This window comes from Crinia signifera, chromosome 4, assembly GCF_055691185.1.
Source record: "Crinia signifera chromosome 4, ASM5569118v1, whole genome shotgun sequence".
In the NCBI taxonomy this organism is placed as follows: Eukaryota; Metazoa; Chordata; class Amphibia; order Anura; family Myobatrachidae; genus Crinia; species Crinia signifera.
The window spans coordinates 230,831,867-230,850,290 of NC_139220.1; the positions used below are offsets into that span (position 1 = coordinate 230,831,867).

General features: G+C 40.6%; 1 protein-coding gene across 4 annotated transcripts in view; it reads right to left on the minus strand.

Moving 5' to 3' along the window:
- The window catches only part of FBN1 (fibrillin 1), a 228,663-nt gene that overhangs the window by 62,451 nt on the left and 147,788 nt on the right, over positions 1-18,424 (minus strand). For 3 of the 4 annotated variants that reach the window (XM_083183934.1, XM_083183935.1, XM_083183936.1), the window contains 8 exons: positions 17,115-17,234; positions 16,716-16,853; positions 13,265-13,315; positions 9,671-9,796; positions 7,886-8,110; positions 6,497-6,622; positions 6,285-6,413; positions 4,086-4,211 (listed from right to left, as the gene is read on the minus strand). In XM_083183934.1, coding sequence (XP_083040060.1) covers positions 4,086-4,211; positions 6,285-6,413; positions 6,497-6,622; positions 7,886-8,110; positions 9,671-9,796; positions 13,265-13,315; positions 16,716-16,853; positions 17,115-17,234 — 1,041 coding nt within the window. The remainder of the gene's footprint in view (positions 1-4,085; positions 4,212-6,284; positions 6,414-6,496; positions 6,623-7,885; positions 8,111-9,670; positions 9,797-13,264; positions 13,316-16,715; positions 16,854-17,114; positions 17,235-18,424) is intronic. The other variant, XM_083183937.1, reaches the window with a different exon arrangement.

The window sequence follows — 18,424 nt, forward strand, 5'->3', positions numbered from 1 at the left end:
CAGTACACTATTATTCTGGGACCCCATGTGTCAGTACGCCAGTATTCTGGGACCCCATGTGTCAGCACACCATTATTCTGGGACCCCATGTGTCAGTACACCATTATTCTGGGACCCTATGTGTCAGTACACCATTATTCTGGGACCCCATGTGTCAGTACACCATTATTCTGGTACTCGATGTATCAGGATGTCATTGTTCTCGGACCTCATGAGCCAGAACGAAATTATACTGTGATCTCATGGGTCTGTATTACATATTCTGGAACCCCATTTATAAGTAAGCCATTAGCCTGGGACCAAATGTGTCAGTAAGCCATTATTCTGGGACTCCATGTCTCAGTATGCTATTGTTTTGGGACCCCATGTACTGAGACCCCTTGTGTGAGTTCACCATTTTTCTGCGGCCCCATGGGTCAGTAAGCCACTATTCTGGGAGCCCTTGGGTTAGTATGCCACTATTCTGGCAGCCCTTGGGTTAGTATGCCACTATTCTGGGAGCCCTTGGGTTAGTATGCCATTGTTCTGGGTGCCCATGTGTCGGTATGTCTTTGTTTCTTTGACCACATGTGTCAGTATGCCATTATTCTGGGATCCAATATGTCAATGTGTCATTATTTTGGTACTCCATGTCTCAGAATGCCATTGTTTTAGGGACCCATGTGGTACATTTAGAAAGATGGGCATTCTATTGAAGATGGGATGTTGCCCGTAGCAACCATTCAACATCTATTGATTATCTTCTAAAAGGTGCTAAATAAATAAATAAATAAATAAATAAATAAGAAGTAGAATATGGTATGGGCAATATCCCATCTTCAACAGAACCCCAATCTTAGTAAACGTACTTCCATGTGTCAGTACACAGGGCCAGTGTAGTTTTTATCAGCACCCCAGGCAAAACATCAAGCTACTGCCAACCCCAAACACACTAGGCCACCAATGCCCACTTTCCAGCCCCTCAAGTGAAAGTGTGGAAGTGGCATCTTAGAACTTCCACAGCTGCCCCTGCATTAAGTACAACAAATATATATTCCTCAGTATGCCATTGTTCTGGTACTAGGTGTCAGTATATCTTTATACTGGGGCCCCATGTGTCAGTATTACATTATTCTGGAACTTCATGTGTCAGTAAATAAATATTCTGGTACCTCATGTGTCAGTACACCATTTTTCAAGGAACACATTGGTCAGTATATCTTCAATCTGGGACCAAATGTGTCTGTATAGGGACCCCATGTGTCAGCAAGCTATTGATCTCGGTATGCCATTATTTTGAGACATTGTGCCAAATGTAATATGGTGTGAGAATTAGAAAGTGAGAGATTTTTTTGGAAAGTTTTACCTAATTATTTTAGCGGCAATCATTTACATTGAAAAACCAGGTCGATTTTGGCATGTAATTTATTGCTGCTTTAAAAACATGGGAAAACTCTCCCGAAATCTCTCACTTTCTGATTCTCACACTCTATTACTTTTGGGCCCTCGTGGGTCAATATGCAATTATTTTGGGATACCATGTATGTCATTTTTACAAGATCCAATGTCTGCTAATTTTGGGACCACAATTATTAGTGTCTTATTGTCCTGGGGCCCAATGTGTCAGTCTGCCATTATTCTGGGGCCCCAAGTTTTTGTGAGAGAGTGTTCTAGGTCCAAAAATGTGTGTTCTGATACCCAATGTGTCAATCAGCCGTTGTTCTGGTAACTTAAGTATCAGTGTACCATTGTCACTGGACTTGAAGTGTCAGTTTGACATTGAATCTGAGAACTCCAGAATCTGTAGGGGTGACTAAATTGTCCTGCGTGCCCCAATTAGGGATCTACTGTATATTAATTGGCTCCTACTGAAGCAATTCACTTGTGACAGTATGGACACCTATAGCCATGGGGGAAACATTTCTTCTTGTGCCTCTTGAGTTGTGAGAATGTGTGTGTAAAGTCTGTCGTTTTAGCGCATAATGATGGTTTGGCTGCCTAAGCACTTCTTCAGACAGGTCTAGCTACTTTGCACTGCTAAACCTGGTGCTTTTAGGCCCATTAATATTAATGGGCACCTTAACGAAAATTTAATCTCCACCTGTGTGTCTTTGTACTGAGACCCATACAAGAGGCAGTTCTGATCAGTACCATGTTCTGGGATCCCACTCACAGGGTTTTATTTATTTATTTTCAGATTGGATGTTGCTATGGGCAACCAATCAGAATCTACTTCTAATTTATTTAGCACCCTCTAGAACCTTCATGGCTAACCTTGACACCCCAGATGTTTTTAAACTACACACCCCAGCATGCTCTGCTTCAGTTTTGCTATTTTGGCCATGCTAAATCTGATGCAGAGCATGCTGGGATGTGTCGTTTAAAAACATCTGGAGTGTCAAGGTTAGCCATCAAGGCTCTAGAACAGTGATTTTCAACCTTTTTACCTTGCGGCACACTAAATAGGACTTTAAAATTGCCAAGGCACACCCTAAGATCCCCAAAGGGCAAAACACATTGGCCACCTCAGGAAAGAAACAAACCTATTGGCCCCCACATTAAAAACAATCACACTGATCCCCACAGGTAACAAAAATAAAATACATTGGCCCTTTACATGAAAAGAAGAGACCAGTAAATAACATTTGAACTGGTGGTGGCTGTAAATGGGTTTGGGCATCTCTAGATGTGGGGGCACACTTGAGAACAGCTCAAAGCACACTAGTGTGCCACGGCACACTGGTTGAAAAACACTGCTCTAGAAGATAATAGATAGACTGATTGTTTGCCCATAGCAACATCCCATCTGAAATAGAACTACCACAGTCTCAAACCTTGCAGATCCATTCAAAAAATTAAACCAATAAACAAATGTTGGAGGGTCACAAAGCTATTTTATTCAGGTAAAATAAACCAATAAACAATTGCTGGAAGGTCACAAAGCTATTTGTATACATATTTTTACATTACTATAACCAAATGATTGGACTGTTTGGAAAATTGCCAAGGCACACCCTAAGATCCCCAAAGGGCAAAACACATTGGCCACCACAGGAAAGAAACAAACCTATTGGCCCCCACATTAAAAACAATCACACTGATCCCCACAGGTAAAAAAAATAAAATACATTGGCCCTTTACATGAAAAGAAGAGACCAGTAAATAACATTTGAACTGGTGGTGGCTGTAAATGGGTTTGGGCATCTCTAGATGTGGGGGCACACTTGAGAACAGCTCAAAGCACACTAGTGTGCCACGGCACACTGGTTGAAAAACACTGCTCTAGAAGATAATAGATAGACTGATTGTTTGCCCATAGCAACATCCCATCTGAAATAGAACTCCCACAGTCTCAAACCTTGCAGATCCATTCAAAAAATTAAACCAATAAACAAATGTTGGAGGGTCACAAAGCTATTTTATTCAGGTAAAATAAACCAATAAACAATTGCTGGAAGGTCACAAAGCTATTTGTATACATATTTTTACATTACTATAACCAAATGATTGGACTGTTTGGAAAATTGCCAAGGCACACCCTAAGATCCCCAAAGGGCAAAACACATTGGCCACCACAGGAAAGAAACAAACCTATTGGCCCCCACATTAAAAACAATCACACTGATCCCCACAGGTAAAAAAAATAAAATACATTGGCCCTTTACATGAAAAGAAGAGACCAGTAAATAACATTTGAACTGGTGGTGGCTGTAAATGGGTTTGGGCATCTCTAGATGTGGGGGCACACTTGAGAACAGCTCAAAGCACACTAGTGTGCCACGGCACACTGGTTGAAAAACACTGCTCTAGAAGATAATAGATAGACTGATTGTTTGCCCATAGCAACATCCCATCTGAAATAGAACTCCCACAGTCTCAAACCTTGCAGATCCATTCAAAAAATTAAACCAATAAACAAATGTTGGAGGGTCACAAAGCTATTTTATTCAGGTAAAATAAACCAATAAACAATTGCTGGAAGGTCACAAAGCTATTTGTATACATATTTTTACATTACTATAACCAAATGATTGGACTGTTTTATTAATAAAAAACAATATGTATTGCTTGATAAAGAGAACTGTATCACAGTGTATGTAACATACCTATGCAGGCGGAACCATCAGCTGATACTTCATGCCCAGGAGGACATTCACATTTAAAACTTCCCTCTGTGTTGATACAGATGCCATTGCGACACAAGAGTGGGTTCCTTTCGCACTCATCAATATCTGTAATTAAAACACATAGAATGTTATAAGGAACATGAAGGCACAATCTCATAAAATAGATCATTTAGAGGATAACAAAACTGTAATGGAACATTGTAGGTCATCTGTATATACAGCATAGTAACATAAAATGATATAGAACATCATTACCTTTACATTATGAAGTTACCCATCCAGATATCAAGGCTCATTTTGTAGTTTAGACCAAGGTGGTTCTTAAATAAATGTACTATAATAATATCTTACTTCTAAATACCTTTCTTTCACAGTGTTATTAATATTCTGAACTTTACGTTTGTGTGATTTATTTGTTAAAAACTGAATAAAAAATATCTGACCTATTGTATACATGTGGGAGTGGTTAAATGTTAGAATTCAATAACTATAATATACAGTAATTTGTTTAATTCTTCCTAGATATACTTGATGTGACATAAATAGGGTTATTTTATAATGTGGTGAAAAGGGGAAATTAAATATGGTCAAACATTACAGCAGTGCACTGAGTTTTTTTTTTTTTTTTAATACAGGCCATCTTAAAAGCATGGGCTTTGGGGAGGGACAATCCACTGGGTCCCCTCCATATCCATTCATGTGAATAAATAACTACAGTACATTCGTAACCCACCCTTTTTGTGGTCATCTCTCAGTATGTTCAACTGCTTTCAACATACTTCCATACAATAAATGGCTGTCAGCACTCTCATTGGTGGATAGCTTGAGTCATTCACCAATCAGCTTGCTGACAGCCATTGACTGTATGTCTGCACCGCAGGCTAGGAGGCAGGTAGTGAATGCTGCACTCCGATTGGTGAGTAGCTTCAGCCATCCACCAGTCAGCATGCTGACAGCTATTCACTGTCTGGCTGCACGAGTGAAGGCAGGTAGAGTGGCCCAGCCACCCTTTATTGAAGACTCCTAGAATCATGGGGCCCTGGGCAGCTACCCAATCTACCTATACATTAAGATAGCCCTGTTTTAAAGTTATATTACGTTTCCCGTGATTATGGGAGAGTGGCATTAACATATCTATATTCAATTTGTGACTAAAAAAGTAATCTTTTTGCAGTGAAAATCTAAATGACTTTAAAATTGTAATCCGGACTCTATTAGGGACTAATTTGCTAAAATTATAAATCCATTATGCTTACACCCTAAATATTTGCTCAATATAATTGCTAAACCTTGAACCTTCCTCTACTCCTATGTCATCGTTCTATATTTCTAATAAGGTCAGGAGGTGGGGTCATGTTTATGGAATATTGAAAGAGGGACTGAACCTGGATTTCTACCACTGCACATATATGGATATTCAATATTCTGCTAAAACGATGTTCATTCCAAGAAGGGACACTTTCTTATAAAATATATTCAAACTGTGGAATTAAGTCTATCGCTACAATAGAAAGAACGATAAAATAAATAAGGTGTCATTTTCTTTCAAGTTGTGTACTCTAACACAAGGAGACGTGGTTTTAAAAGATGGCAACTCTTGCTCTTGTGTAAATGACCTATGTTTGTATTATATTTCTTCAATATCATTACTAATTAACAATGCCACTTATTTTAGAAAATGTTACGGTGACAAGTGTCAATTTTCATATCCTCCCTTGTCAACACAAACTGCAAGTAGAGCTGATATGCCAAGAACACGAACTACTAACTATGCCAATATGTTCTGTACATTAGCATGAAAAAGTATATATTACACAATAAAGGCTGTGGGATTGTAATGTTTAGTCTTTATTTATTTTTTAAATGTATAGTATATATTTTGTATAGTCTTTCTATAGACTATAATAGACTATTTAACATTTGCTTTTAGGACTATTTTAGAACAAGGATATTTTATCCTCTTTTACAGAACATGTTTTTTGTAGTATAAGCAATTAAAAGTTGTATATATCAGCAACAGTAATATTACTGAATTGATTATATGTAATTTGGGTGTTATTATACATGATTTTTAAAGCTTTTTACTATTCTATTTATTGTCTACTAGATATTTTCCGGTGAATTCTAAGGTCTTTGATTTGTCTAAACCATTGCTTTAAACCAATGAGCAGCACTCACCCATACAGTTCTTCATCATCATGAATCCAGTTTCATAGCCTTCGAAGCAGTGGCACTCAAAGTCTCCAGGAGTGTTAATGCAGTTGCCTTGTCCACAAACATCAGGAGATATTCTGCATTCATCAATATCTATAAAGACACAGCATGGTTGAATTGTGAATGGCAGCATATTGCATTTATACGGTAGGTCCTATCAATGAATAGTTAGTTACCTGTGCAGTTTCTTTCTTCAGCGTCAAGGGCAAAGCCAACATCACATCGGCACTTGAAGCTACCAATAGTGTTTCTGCATTTCCCATACTTGCACAGACTTGGGATCATTTTACATTCATTAATGTCTAAAAGAAAAGGCAAAGATCAGCAATCTGTAAGCAGCAGTGCTATGAAAGCCGTACTTAGAGGCATCTTACATACGGGTGGCGTAACTATAACCTATTTTGCGCAAAGTGTAAAAGAACTGTGTTTATTACCCGACAATAAACCTACAGTTTAGACAGGCAACATGTTGTTTTAAATTCATGTAGACTGACTTGAATGATTAAAAACAATCCTTGTAGGTACTGTACTCCCTTATGGTTTAAAGCTGCCTCCTCTGAACTGATACGCTCAGCATCGACCACATCTGGCTGATGTAACTTTATATCTTTTTGTGCCCTTGCAGACACATTTTATCTTTCTCATGCATCTTTTATAGATACCTTCAATAGCACCATGTTGGGTGTGCCCAATTGAAAAAGGGTTTCCTGACCCTTTTAATTATCTTCTTCTATTGAGCCCTAGGGGGCAGGTCTACATTATCTTGTACTGGGGAGCAGGTTATTGGCTCACTAAAAAGACAAGTTCTTGTGTATGTATGTATGTATGTATGTATGTATTATTACATTCTCCTCAGGGAATACCACTCCCCATTGTACCAACTTACAAGATGACTCAGTTGCATCTCATGCTTTCCCAATATTCTGGGTTCTGGCAGCTCCTTTGGGATTGCAATATTGTTTTCGCCTTTTGGACTCAGATTTGGGCAAATATTCAAATAACTGTTCCAATGCTCCCCTTATTCTCTCTATTTGGCATTGAGGAACACTACAATAAAATACTCTGTGCTGTAAGTGAATATTGTAAGTGTACTCTCTTTCTCTCCAACTTGGCCAAACTTATAATTGCCAGAACATGGTTGTGTGGTCTGCTTTCACCCTTTTATAAGTATCTTGCTTTCATAATGTATCATCTTCTGTTTGTTCTCTTTATCATGTTGTTTTTCCTTATTCTAAATCTTGGCCTTCACGATTCTTAGTAACATATTTTTATCAGTTTCTAAAACTGATAATAATGTTCACTCACTTCTGCACCTTGACAAAGGGGCCCAAGCACCCCGATCTATCTATCTATTTATTACTTGTTTGTGCTGATTTGTTTTGGGCATTATTTATATCTGAAAAACTCTTTAAAAAACGACCTGATTAAAAAAATATCACTTCATAGTACACAGAACCTTAAATACATAATAGATAGCAATAATAATAATAAAATAATAATAATAATTCAAAGTAATGGCTAGGGGCATCCCTGCTTCCGCACAGATAAAACCATTAGACTTTTACCTTTGGAAATGATTTTGCCAGGTGTTATCTCTTTAGGTGCAAAGCCAGGTCCCCTGGGGCAAAGAATTTCAAACTCAGGAGTTCCTGTAGATGGACACTCCTCACAGTCAAATCCCCAAGCAGCCCCCACAGAACAGCAACAAGCATCCATCCGGTGGCGACCAGCAATAACTGCGGAACACTCCTCATCCTCATGTTTTAGGTAGCAAGTCTCCAAACGGATGTCTGATAAAAAGGATAAAGCAAAAAACTGCTTACAAGTGCTGGCTGCTTGCAATCCAAAATGTTATACAATATATATTTATTAAAGTGGCATTAGTGTGAAAGTCTATTTGTGTGATTCAGTGTTAGTACTACACCAGCTAGAGTAGCATATTTTTACATTCCCAGAAAAATGGGTGCACACACACACCCTGGTGCAGATTCGTGTGATTCTAGTACTTTCACAAACCTGTGTCTGGAAAGGCATGATGCAGAAGGAATGGCACCGTAACATAGGTCAGGTGCCGGAAGGGTGGTTTTTTGCAATTAGAAACACATGCAGGCCTAGACACAGATGCGCATACACCTGAGGAAGCCGGATAATTTTCTGGTAGTCATTGGCTAGTGCAAATATTAGGTGATCTATCAGGTGAGAACACTAGAGAACAGCTTGTGATTGGATGTTTGCAAATTCACCACTCATTTTTAATTCCTGTGGATAGGATTAACAGGCATGGTTAGTGGGTGACACCTATCAAACTGTGCTCCAAGGATTGTATACACACTAAAGCAGGCTTGTCCAACATGCGGCCCTCCAGATGTGCTAAAACTACACATCCCAGCATGCCTTGCCACAATTTGGCTATTAGTGAATGCTAGAATGATGGCAATGCATGCTGGGATGTGTAGTTTTAGCACATCTGGAGGGCCGCAGGTTGGACATGCCTGCACTAAAAGGCTCATACACATGGGGCTATTTTAGCCATATTTCTATGCGGTCTGTCCAGATCGATTAGAAATTAAGCAGGGATTGCTCCGTGTGTATGCCCCAGAGCGATGCAGGATGTGCGATCCTGCATGTCACCATCACCTGACTACATCTTGACTACGTGTAGTCAAGATCTAGTGGGATCGCCAGTGTTCTCACCAGAGACTGTGCTAAACTACACCGCTCAGCACGGGGCTGAAGTCGCCCCTGTGTGTACTAGGCTTAATACAATACTAGATTCAATATTATTTATGTTATCGAATAATCGGGCCAAACAGCAGGTTCAGCTTATGTGTGATCAGCTTAAAGTTCCTTCATATACTTTAATATAACACAAGCATTACTGTATCTTTACATCCATTTTGTGATTACCATTGAAAAGTGTATTACACTATTTTCCATTCTATGTTATGATACTACTCTTTGTTATGCATTATACAAAGAAATGTTAAACACTTTCTTATTGTTAGCTAAAATAATGGCACTTTATCACAATTGCTTATCTCTTTAAAAAGAAGCTGTGTACAGAAGCAAAACATGTACAGTATATCACCATATCCTAAGCAGATTCTGATGCAGTCCAGGGCGTTTGTATCTCACTACTTGCCTGTATTGTATTTCAACCTTGGGAATCCAGCTGTAATACTGGGACTGAAAATCTTTTTCTGACAGCACTGATCTTTCATTACAAAAGTGTAAGTATCCTCCTTGAATTATATCATTGTTATTTGAAATTCACAAGGGAGATGTTGGAATGTATTTAAACAAATGTTTTTAGTGTGTATTTGCATTTTGCAAAGTTTGTGATCTCATACCAAGACACGTGCGTCCAGAAGAATCAAGCGTCATCCCAGTGGGGCACTGACAGACAAAGGATCCCAGTGTGTTAACACATTGACCATTGGTGCACAGTCCACGGAACACATCACACTCGTTAACATCTGCAACCAAAACAAATGAATGTTGCATTAGTAAAGCAATACAAATATCACCATTAATCATGCTTCCTTCAGAAAAGGGTGTGGTGTAATTCCCATAAGGCACTTAGCTCTCTGCATTGCACATGTGGGGCCACCATCAACAAATTAAAGGGCAACTAAGACCTACGACTGGGTTCTCTTATTGTACTAACACAATCAGATTATGCTTTACACTTAGGCCCTTATTCTGGTTGGTGCGGATATGTCCGCGTGCGTTCGTTCCGCCGATGTTTTGTGTCTGCGCATGTGCAGAGGCATATCTGCGCATGTGCGAAAGGGACATACGTCCAAATTCCGCATAATTTGTTTACACTACGAACAGGGGGTGGAGAGGGGCGTGAAGGGCTGTTTGGCCTCAATAACATATGCATACGCCCCACGTTTCATGGGCGTTCCCATGTAAACGCTGGGCGTACGTATGGTAATGCGGCCGTGACGCACGTGTAGGGGGCAGACATATGACATTGCCGGATGTCAGCTGCCCGCCCAGATCCCTGCTTTTGCACGGAGAAATGCCCGAGTGGTCTGAGCTCGCGGGAGCTGCCTGACCGCTCGGTCCTGCATTCGATGGTATGCGACCATCGAATGATGGGGGAGGTTCCCAGAGATGGAGGAGGTTCCCAGAGATGGAGGAGGTGTATACATGAGAAATCCACTCGTGCTCCGTGCGGTCAGCGGCTTACCGCATTCGGACGGAGTGAGCGATCCGTACGGAAGGCGGGGTTTAGGACGCACGGTCCTGGCCGCATATTCGGCTCCGGCCGCACAGACCAGAATAAGGCCCTTAGTTAAGTCTTTCAGCAAACTCCTATATTCAGGGCTATTTTTGTGCAGGCTTTAGCAGGAACTGTGGCCCTTATTCTAGTTCACTCTTTCTGACAAAATATTTCTTAGATGGACAAAACCATGTGCACTGCAGGTGAGGCAGGTGTAAAACCCCACCCAAATCTAATTATCTCTGCACAAGTAACACCTGCCTCACCTGCAGTGCACATGGTTTTGTCCATCTAAGAAATATTTTGTCAGAAAGAGTGAACTAGAATAAGGGCCACAGTTCCTGCTAGAGCCTGCACAAAAATAGCCCTGCCTATATTGAATTAAGTTGCAATTTACATGTAATAAACATTAAACCCTAGTACTTATATGGCAGTGCGGATCCCTAGCAGTAATAGGCAACCTGATGGCCATCTAACCTACATACGTTCCACATGTTGATTAAGTTGGGTAACACTATATGATATATTGGACACTGTTGTGATCTGCGTAGCATTACAATGACCATTGTATAGTATGTAGTTTCAAATCCACTCAATTTATTGTTTGATGAATTGAATGAGCAGATCATCCCACTGTTTGTGCTGCATGTAAAATGGGAGGATTCCATGATCAATGCAGTATTGTTACATGAAGCATATAACAATATAGTAAATGTATGAAGCTTGGAGAAGTGTTATATATTTCCATAAAGAACGTTATGTGCAAGGTGATAATGCTCCAGCCAATCAGCTTCTAACTGTGAATTTACATATTGTAGCTGATTGGCTTGTACAATATCACCTTACACATAATGGGGCAGATGTATTAAGCCTTAACAAGCGATAAACCCAAGGGTGATAAGGAGAGATAAACGTCCAGCCAATCACCTGCTAACTGCCATGTTACAGGCTGTGTTTGAAAAAAGTCAGTAAGGAGCTGATTGGCTGGACGTTTATCTCTCTTTATCACCCTTGCATTTATCTCTTGTTAAGGCTTAATACATCTGCCCCAATGTGCTTTATGGGGATAAATACCACTTCTCCAAGCATCACACATTTAACCCAATATGTTATGTTGTACAGTGTATTGAGCAGTGTACAGGCATAAAAGAAAAAAAAATGAAAGCGTTCACTTTCTGCAGTAATGTAACATATCAGAAGGTATTTTAAATAACTGTTATAAGCTGTAATAAAAAAAATTGACATCAAAGCAGGAAGGAGTTCTAATGATGTCTGCAACACATCACTGCTGAAGAAGACGACCTTTTGCTTTATTACTGCCATGCAGCCACATAGTGTCTACAATGACTTCATTGTCATCTGGAAGCGGGCATTAGCACTAGGCTAACAATTCAACACTCTTGCATAGTTCTGATTCAGAGTGCAAAAAGAACAGGGGACCACCCTTTTTTATAAGTGTTGACTTTGGCAAGCTTGTTCCAAGGCGTGTAACAGTTTGTCATGGTGAACATATGACAAAAGCAAGAGCCAAAGTGTTGGGTCATGGGGAGTGAACCCTCTCTTGTACAAAACAAGGGTCTTTGGAGACCTGACATCAGGGAAGAGCTGTGCTGTCCATACGTCAGTGGAAGTATCTAGTTGTTCATTATGCTGAATCGTTCGAGTTTTGGCCATCCGATGCTGGATTCATTTCATTAGGAGCACAAGCTCCAAGAAGAAATTAACATTTTATGTACATTTTTTTTAAATGCATAAGGTAAAATACTTTTTTCAGCATCAATTAGGTATTGTATTATACATTGTAAAGTTATTTTAGGGTCTGCCTAACTGGGGATTTATTTTGCATTCTTATGGAACAACACAGCTACAATGTAATATGGACCTTTGCAGTGGCATATCTATAGTGGGTGCAGGGGATGCAGCTGCTATGGGGTCTGGGGGCTTGGGGGGGGGGGGGGAGCATTCCCCTACACCCTCTAGAAAAAGTTTTTCTTAATTTTGAATCATTAGTTACTGACATGTTGCCGACGCTACTCACTCGGCAAGTTCTGCAGGGCAGGAGAGGCCCCAGAATGGGGAGGCTACTATTTGTTACATTTTTTAATTGGTATTGCATTTCTTTTATACAGCGCTCTGCGATTAACCCCTTTATCTATTATTAAAACCACACAGAGATGCTTCCACATCACAGGCACAGAACACAATTTTTACTATTGATATATGTATATATGTATGGAAGCAGTGTATATGTGTGTGAATTGGAGCAGTAGTGTATGTAGTACTGTATGTGTGAATGTATGTATGTATGTATGTATAAGAGTGGCAGTGTATGTATGTATGTATGTATGTATGTATGTATGAACGAATGAATGAATGAATGAATGAGAGCATCAGTGCATGTACAGTATGTATTAATGAATAGGAGTGTCAGTGTGTGTGTGTATGTATGTAAATACGTATAAATAGGAGCGTCAGTGCATATATATGTACAGTATGTAAGGGGCAGTGTACATATGTATAGTGAGAGGCAATATATAGATGTGTGCTCATACAGTGTTGCTGGAGGCATGTGCACATACGTCCACCTGCTGGGGGGGGGGGGGGGGCTGTATGGTTTATAAACTATGGTAAACTGTATGGTTTATAAACTAGTTTATTCCCATATATAGATCATTAGGAGTGTAAGACTTCCTGCACATGTAGGTAACTGTACCTTCACACTGCGTGCCTCTGGATCTCGCAAATCCTTTTGTGCAGACAGGATCTATAAAACAAAGACACATGTAACTATGATAATCACAGATAAGTAGCTCTAGCTCTATATATGGGGAATTCAATTAGCCTACAGCTATTCAATAGCACTCCCATTTCACCTGACAGCCTTGTGAAATTAGACAAATATGTGGTAGTAAGGTGCGCTTGCTAACAGCAGCTAGTAAGGGGGTAGTCAGTCCCCAGAAAATATACCGGATAAGAGAAAAGTATACCAGCGCTGGCTTGTTTCTCAAATAATTCTGAGAATGACAGTTTCTTAGTAATGTAAAAATTTAATAAACATACACACATATTAAAAACAGACATATACATGTGTTTGAGTATGTAGAAAGGACACACTAAAAAATAAAACTTAATTGAATGATAAACCCTAGAAACACTTTTGGACTCCTATATCCAGGATTATATGTTTCTGGAAGGGATGTCTCTAATTATAGCAGTGATATATTACCAGGTGGCCGGTTCCAGATGTATGATGACATAGCAATTTTGTATTCTGGTATCTTGTCCGGTAAACCTGGGTGGAGTATTGAACTTCAATACTCCACCCAGGTTTACCGGAGTCCAAAAGTGTTTCTAGGGTTTATCATCCAATTAATTTTATTTTTTATTTTTTAGTGTGTCCTTTCTACATACTCAAACACATGTATGTGTCTGTTCTTAATATGTGTGTATAATGTTTATTCAATTTTTACATTACTAAGAAACCGTCATTCTCAGAATTATTTGAGAAACAAGCCAGCACTGGTATACTTTTCTCTTAGCCTTGTGAAATTAGCATTTTATTGGGTGTAAGCACCCAGAATCCATAAACAGTTAACTGATTTGCACATTAACAAAATTATGGCACGCATTAACCTGCTAGTTATAAGGGATTTTTTTTTCCGACCCACTGAGGCAGGTGGAAAAAAAAATCCTTGATAACTCATGGCTTTGGGGCTAATTGGATAGCCCCAGGTAATCACATACCATTGCTAATTAAATTAAAACAAATTACAACAGAGTGTACTAAAAGTCATGGATTGAAATTGTGTGGCTCTAGAATCATTAGTTGTTAAGGTCCATACACACTGGACAATTTTTCTCAGTGAATATGCTGCCCGCTGATGGGGAAAATAGCTGGGCTGAAAAACGCTCATCGCTTCTTCGTACACACTGGGCGGCTTTCGAGCTGAAAGCAGCTCAAATGAGTAAACTGACCTGCTTTCAGCTCAAAATCGCCCAGTGTGTAGTGGCCTTTCGATTTTCCAAAATGTTTTAAAAAATAAGAATGCATGATTTATATATTGGCAAATCCTAAGTTTAAAATCAAGTAGCAGGTCTTTGGTTGCAGATGCTTGCCAAATATATGAAAGTTAACTATATATTAAAGTTAACTGAAAGTTAAATGTGAATAAGATTTATATGCAAAGAATAGATGCATTTAAACAAATAACAAAGAGCAGACCCATGAAGCACACATTGCATTGTAATTTCAATAACTTTATACATAATTACAAATTGTGGTATCTAGTAATAGAAATATAAAAACATAGAATTTGACGGCTCATAAGAACCACTTGGCCCATCTAGTCTGCCCCTTTTTTAACATGTTACCTCAAACCATCTTTGATCCTTATTTTTTTGTAAGGATATCAATGGCCCTTATTCAGATCTGTGCGGCCGGAGCCGCACACGGTGCTCCGGCCGCACAAACCAATCCCCGCCCACGATACGGATCGCCACGGCCGTCCGTACACGGACGGCTGGCGATCCGCAAGAAAATGGTGGGGCGTACGCCTCCACCATGGTGGGAGCTGCCCCCTGCATTCGATGGTCGGCGACCATCGAAGGCAGGGCCGCACGCCCCACCAGGTCCCGCAAGCTGAGACCACACGGACAATCGTCCGTGTGATAGCTTGTATGGGGGCTGAGAGCTGACATCCGGCGACGTCAGCTTCCCGCCCCCATCACTGGCGTCATACCCTCATTAGCATGCATACGCCCCGCGTTTGCATGGGAACGCCCATGAAACGCGGGGCGTATGCATAGGGAAATGAGGGTATGAAGCCCCTCACGCCCCTATACGCCCCCTTTGCGGCGGACGAACTACGTCTGCGGCGAATTGGGCTGCACATGCGCAGATTGACCTCTGCGCATGTGCAGACTGAAAACATCGGCGGTACGGCCGCACGCGGGCCGTACCGCACGATTCAGAATAAGGGCCTATATGCCTATCCCAAGCATGTTTAAATTGTACTACTGTAATTGCCTCTACCACCTCTGATGGGAGGTTATTCCACTTATCCACTACCCTTTCTGTGAAGTAATTTTTACTCAAATTGTCTAGGTCGACAGTCAAAAGGTCGACATGGAGTTTTTCACTGTTTTTTGAGCCATGTGCCGACAGGTGGTAATTCATGCCCTACCATCCACTAGGGCGTGGTGGGAGAATAAAATAGTGTGCCGAGCGTAGTGAGGCACCGTGCCCGACACATTGCGAGCGCAACGAGGGGATGCAGTGCACTTTAAACTGTGTCCATGTCGACTGTGTTGACATTCAGGTAAAAAAACAGTGAAAAACCCTATGTCGACCTTTTGACTGTCGACCTTGACAATGTCGAACTAATGACCTGTCGAACTAATGAGCTTTTGACCTAGAACCATGTCGACATTTTCCCATGTCGACCTACACACATGTCGACCTAATGGTGTCGACCTAATGACGGTCGACCATAATGCGGTAGACCAAATGATCCCAACCCGTTGGTTCCTCTTAAAATTAATTATACTGAGCTAATATGAGTTAAAATACAAATTATTCTAACATACTGTACAGCCTTTAAGAACCAAACTCCAACATTTCCAGAAAAGTCAGGAAACACTTATAGGACGTCTTTCCTGCTAGAGCTGGAGTCTTGCTAAGGGGATGCCGTAGACGGGTCAGCAGTAAAAGGTTGACAGTCAATAGATCGACCACCATTGGTTAACAGGCCATAGGTCGACACATGAAAAAGGTCAATATACCTATGTCGACCTGGTCAAAAGCTTGACACATGCAGTGCATTGACATGGGAAAGGTCAACCTGGAAAAGGTTGACTTGAGTATTTCTCCAGAACAGGTAACTTTTCATACTTTATTATCCAAGTGGTAATAGAGGTAGACTATAATAGTGTGCTGAGCATAGCGCATCACCTTGCCGAAAACATGCCATGAGAGGGGACGCAGTACACTTATATGGTGTCCTAGTCAACATAGACACCAAAACACGTGAAAAACTATTTTTTTTAGAACTTTGCTTAGAACATGATAATAGTCATCACATAGCATGGTGTAAATGCAAGAAGACATGGTTTGGGAAGTGGAGGAGCAAGCAGTGAAAGTTACGACTCACAGAACATAGTATTACCTGCTTCACAAGGTAAACATGGACTTCCCCAGGCTGCTCCCAATGTGGAACAACACTGCGATCTCAGCGTGGCCCCATTTATGTTAACTTCACATCTGTCATTCACTATGTCTTTCCAGCATGTACCCATCACCGTTTCTATGGAACAGAGAAAAACAATCATTGCATGAAACAGAGTTCTGGTGAAAATGGTTCATTTGTTTTTCTAGTCTGTATTCATTCCTATTGGCCCTAAACAATGAAAACACTTACATGGAAGTTCCTTTAAAAACAAAGCTCTCAGCAAAGCTACATGCAAGAGGTAAATGTTTGTGTATTTCTTAGTAACTGATATATACTGTAGCAGATGGGTCACTAACATGAACAAGTATGTACGAATACAATAGGAGAGGTACTTACCAATGCAAATGGTCTTTGTCTTATCCAGTGTACTTCCAGTGGGACAATCACACACAAACGATCCTGGGATATTTTTGCATACACCATTGATGCAGGGATTGGATTCGCACTCATCAACATCTGAAATAAGTATGATTTATTTTCTTAGTGGTTTCATTTGTTATGGATATGCTATTCTAGATAGGCGGGGACTACACAACTACAACAAGCCAAGTGATCCATCTCTCATTGTGATACTGTAAGGACTACTTGACATTTGTACCTAGTCTATATGATATCTGGCTTTTATCTATATATCCAGCCATGTGACAGCCTAATTTCATCAATACACCAAGCCATATCCATATTCATTATGCAGCTATGTGATATTACCTTTCCAATGCCATGGCCAACTATGTGATATCCACCATATAACAATACAGTAAGTAGTGTGATATAAGCAATCCCTCAACAAACACAGATATAGAGATGTGTCCTCCCTTGCTGCAGTCACGTTAAGCAGCCCTTTTAGTCGCACCCAGTCTTGAGGATGTTAAATACCGTGGGCATCTTTTTCTCCATTTTCCCCCAAAAATGTGCCTTAGTGCCATCGCTATGTGAATACAATGCATTTTTGGCAAAAAACAAGAAACACGCCGTTAGCAGAGTTGCACGGTATATACTAAAATTATCTTATTAAATACAGGCAGATATGTAATGATCAGCCTGTGATATATACCATCCAACAATACAGCAACCTATGTGATATAACCTATCTATCACTGTAGGAAGATATGTGCCATTGAGCCACCATCATGACCAGCGCTGATATCCACCCTTCAATAATACAGCAAATTATGTGACCAACCATACATCCCCCTGTAGCCTAAACATACATTCGCCCCATGTAGCCTAACCCTAATCTTCCCCTAGTACCTAACAATACATCACCCCCAACTCCCCACCCCCTGTAGCCTAACCTTAACTTTCCCCCTAGTGCCTAACCATATATGTCCCCCCACACCACACCCCAGGTAGCCTAACCCTAACCTTCTCACTAGTACCTAACCATACATTCCCTGCCTGTCCCCAGCCCCCTGTAGCCTAACCTTCCCCCTAGTGCCTAACCATATATGTCCCCCCACACCACACCCCAGGTAGCCTAACCCTAACCTTCCCCCTAGTACCTAACCATACAATCCCTCCCTGTCCCCAGCCCCCTGTAGCCTAACCTTCCCCCTAGTGCCTAACCATACACCCCCCCACACCCAACCCCCTGTAGCCTAACCTTAACCTTCCCCCTAGTGCCTAACCATATATGTCCCCCCACA